At 47.6% G+C, this 2106-nt stretch overlaps 1 protein-coding gene across 1 annotated transcript; it reads right to left on the reverse strand.

Annotated features, from left to right (window-relative positions):
• Positions 1–255: 255 nt before the first annotated feature.
• Positions 256–1494, reverse strand: LOC123410787 (heavy metal-associated isoprenylated plant protein 39-like). Its single transcript, XM_045103729.1, has 3 exons — positions 1182–1494; positions 944–1019; positions 256–840 (listed from the first exon to the last, which is right to left on the reverse strand). Exons 1-3 carry the CDS (start codon positions 1188–1190, stop codon positions 443–445), a joined length of 483 nt encoding a protein of 160 aa, XP_044959664.1. The 5' UTR covers positions 1191–1494; the 3' UTR covers positions 256–442.
• Between the last annotated feature and the right edge of the window lie 612 nt (positions 1495–2106).

A 2106-nucleotide genomic window follows, 5' to 3' on the forward strand; every position in this document is an offset into this window, starting at 1 on the left:
TGTAGTTGCCAGTCCTTTTCGTTCTTTTATAGGTACCTTAAAAATATTTATTCTCCATGGAAATATAAAGCAAGAACTGCCATCCATGAAAATCCTACAAACAAACGGAAATCATCTGACAGCTATAGAGGAATGTCTAGCACCACACAACGGAATATGGGCAAAGCAGGTGGTCCTAGCATGGATAACCAGTGAGCCAAGACTCTCTTCACAAAAAAATCACTCATAATATATAGTACTCCTACATATTTGAAAGAAAAAAAAACAAAATTGCTGACACATGTCATTATTTCAGTTATAATTCTCCCATACAGCAAAGTTTTCCACGTGAATGTCCTCCTTCCTCATAACTGCATTCTGTACAGAGACGGCATACACGTCAAAAGAGAGCAGGCAGCGTCTTTGTTCCATACGTACTCTGCATAACTACGCCGTGCATTTCTCAGCAGATGGCGCAGGAGTTGGGGTTCTCCTCCATGCTCTGCACGACGTAGTGGTTGTTCATGTAGGGGTTGTGGTAAGCCGAATAAGCCGACCTATACTGGTTCATGAGCTCGGCGAGCTGCTGCTCCGTCGGCTGTGGCGGCTTCGCCTCGCCGTCATCCTTCTTGGCCCCGTCCTTGCCGTCGCCGTCCTTCTTCTCCCCCTCGCCTTCCTTCTTGGCGTCAGCGCCGTCTTTCTTGCCGTCCCCGTCCTTCTTCTCGGGCTCCTTGGCCGGGCCGACTGAGTCGATGGACGCCGACCACGCCTTGCGCAGCTTGCTCACCACGTCCACCGGGTCCACCATGCCGATCACCGTCATCTTGCGGGTGGCCATGTCCACCGACAGCGAGTCTATGCCTGCACACACGAGACAGATCACAGGTCGGTTACTTGCTTGCTTCAGCTAGCTCTTATCGTTCCTCACGAGCCATTCAAAAATACAAAATAGTGCTGGTCGTACCGACGAGCGCCGACACGGCCTTCATGGCCTTCTGCTTATCCTTGCCGCTGTTCAGCTCCAGCTTCACCACAATTTTCTGCAGCAAGACCAAACAGCTAGCGTGATCATCACATACGGGCCAGAGCTCGAAACGGGGGATACGGACGACGAGCAAAGATCAAAAGGGGCAGATAAAAGCAACACGTTTTGGATTCTAAAGCAAGATCCCAAGGAATGAGCCCAGAATCCTGGCACGAACCTTCGACATGTCCCCGAGATGCGAGCTGAGGACCAGACCAGCCGGCGGCGGCGCAGTACGGACAGCCCGGGAGGGTGCGTAGCGTACCGGTGGAACGGAACGGATTGGAGGGAATAATACTATAACAGTACGAGTGAAGAGGAGGTGTGCGGGGTTAAAATGGCGGAAAAAGCAATGGTGGAGAGATGCCTGGACGGCGGAGGCGAAGAAGCTGTAAATAAAGGTTGTAGCGACAGCTGGGGAGAGCGAGGGTCACGTATCAGCAAGGGGCAGAGAATTGGCGGGGGAAAGTGAAGTTGGTGAAGGCAAATAGTTCTCTTCCTCCTTCCACTTGGGTGACGGTTTGGCCTCTTTTATGCTGTTCTGCTCAAGTTCGTTCGTCTCTACTAGTGTGCAGTGCTAACGACAGTGTGCATATTTTTATAACATAATAAAAGTAAATCATTTTTTATAATATCAAATATTAAAATCGTTTAGAAAAATTAAGCAGTTATTTTTAAAATCAAACTTTGTAAACTTTGGTCAATATTGTAAAAAAATATATGGGCAGTGCTCTAAGCCGGCGCGCCGGCCACGCGGGCCGTCCGATCCGCTAGATTGGATCTGTATTGATCGTCAGATCTGTCCATGCAACAAAAATCCTCGATGCAGCAAATTTCGATCACGATGTAGCAAATTTCGGTCACGGATGCAACAAAAATATGGTTGTAGTAAAAAAATATCAACGTGGTTGTAGAAAAAAACGATGCTGATGATGTGTGTTAGCGAAATAAAATGTAGACCGTATCAAAACAATCGAGTGAACTCGGGTTGAAACTCTAATGAACGTGTATGCAACTTTTTTAGTGAACGGTTGTAGCAAAAAAATAAAGGTTGTAGCAAAAACTAACACTTATCGTAGCAACAAAAATCCGACAAGCTGGGA

The sequence above is a fragment of the Hordeum vulgare genome, chromosome 1H, assembly GCF_904849725.1.
Source record: "Hordeum vulgare subsp. vulgare chromosome 1H, MorexV3_pseudomolecules_assembly, whole genome shotgun sequence".
Taxonomy (NCBI): Eukaryota; Viridiplantae; Streptophyta; class Magnoliopsida; order Poales; family Poaceae; genus Hordeum; species Hordeum vulgare.

Bases quoted from the DNA above. Each gene is read 5' to 3' on its own strand.
- LOC123410787 (XM_045103729.1), bottom strand. The intron at 841-943 runs GTACGACCAGCA...TCGTGTGTGCAG, and splicing joins GGCCGTGTCGGCGCTCGTCG to GCATAGACTCGCTGTCGGTG.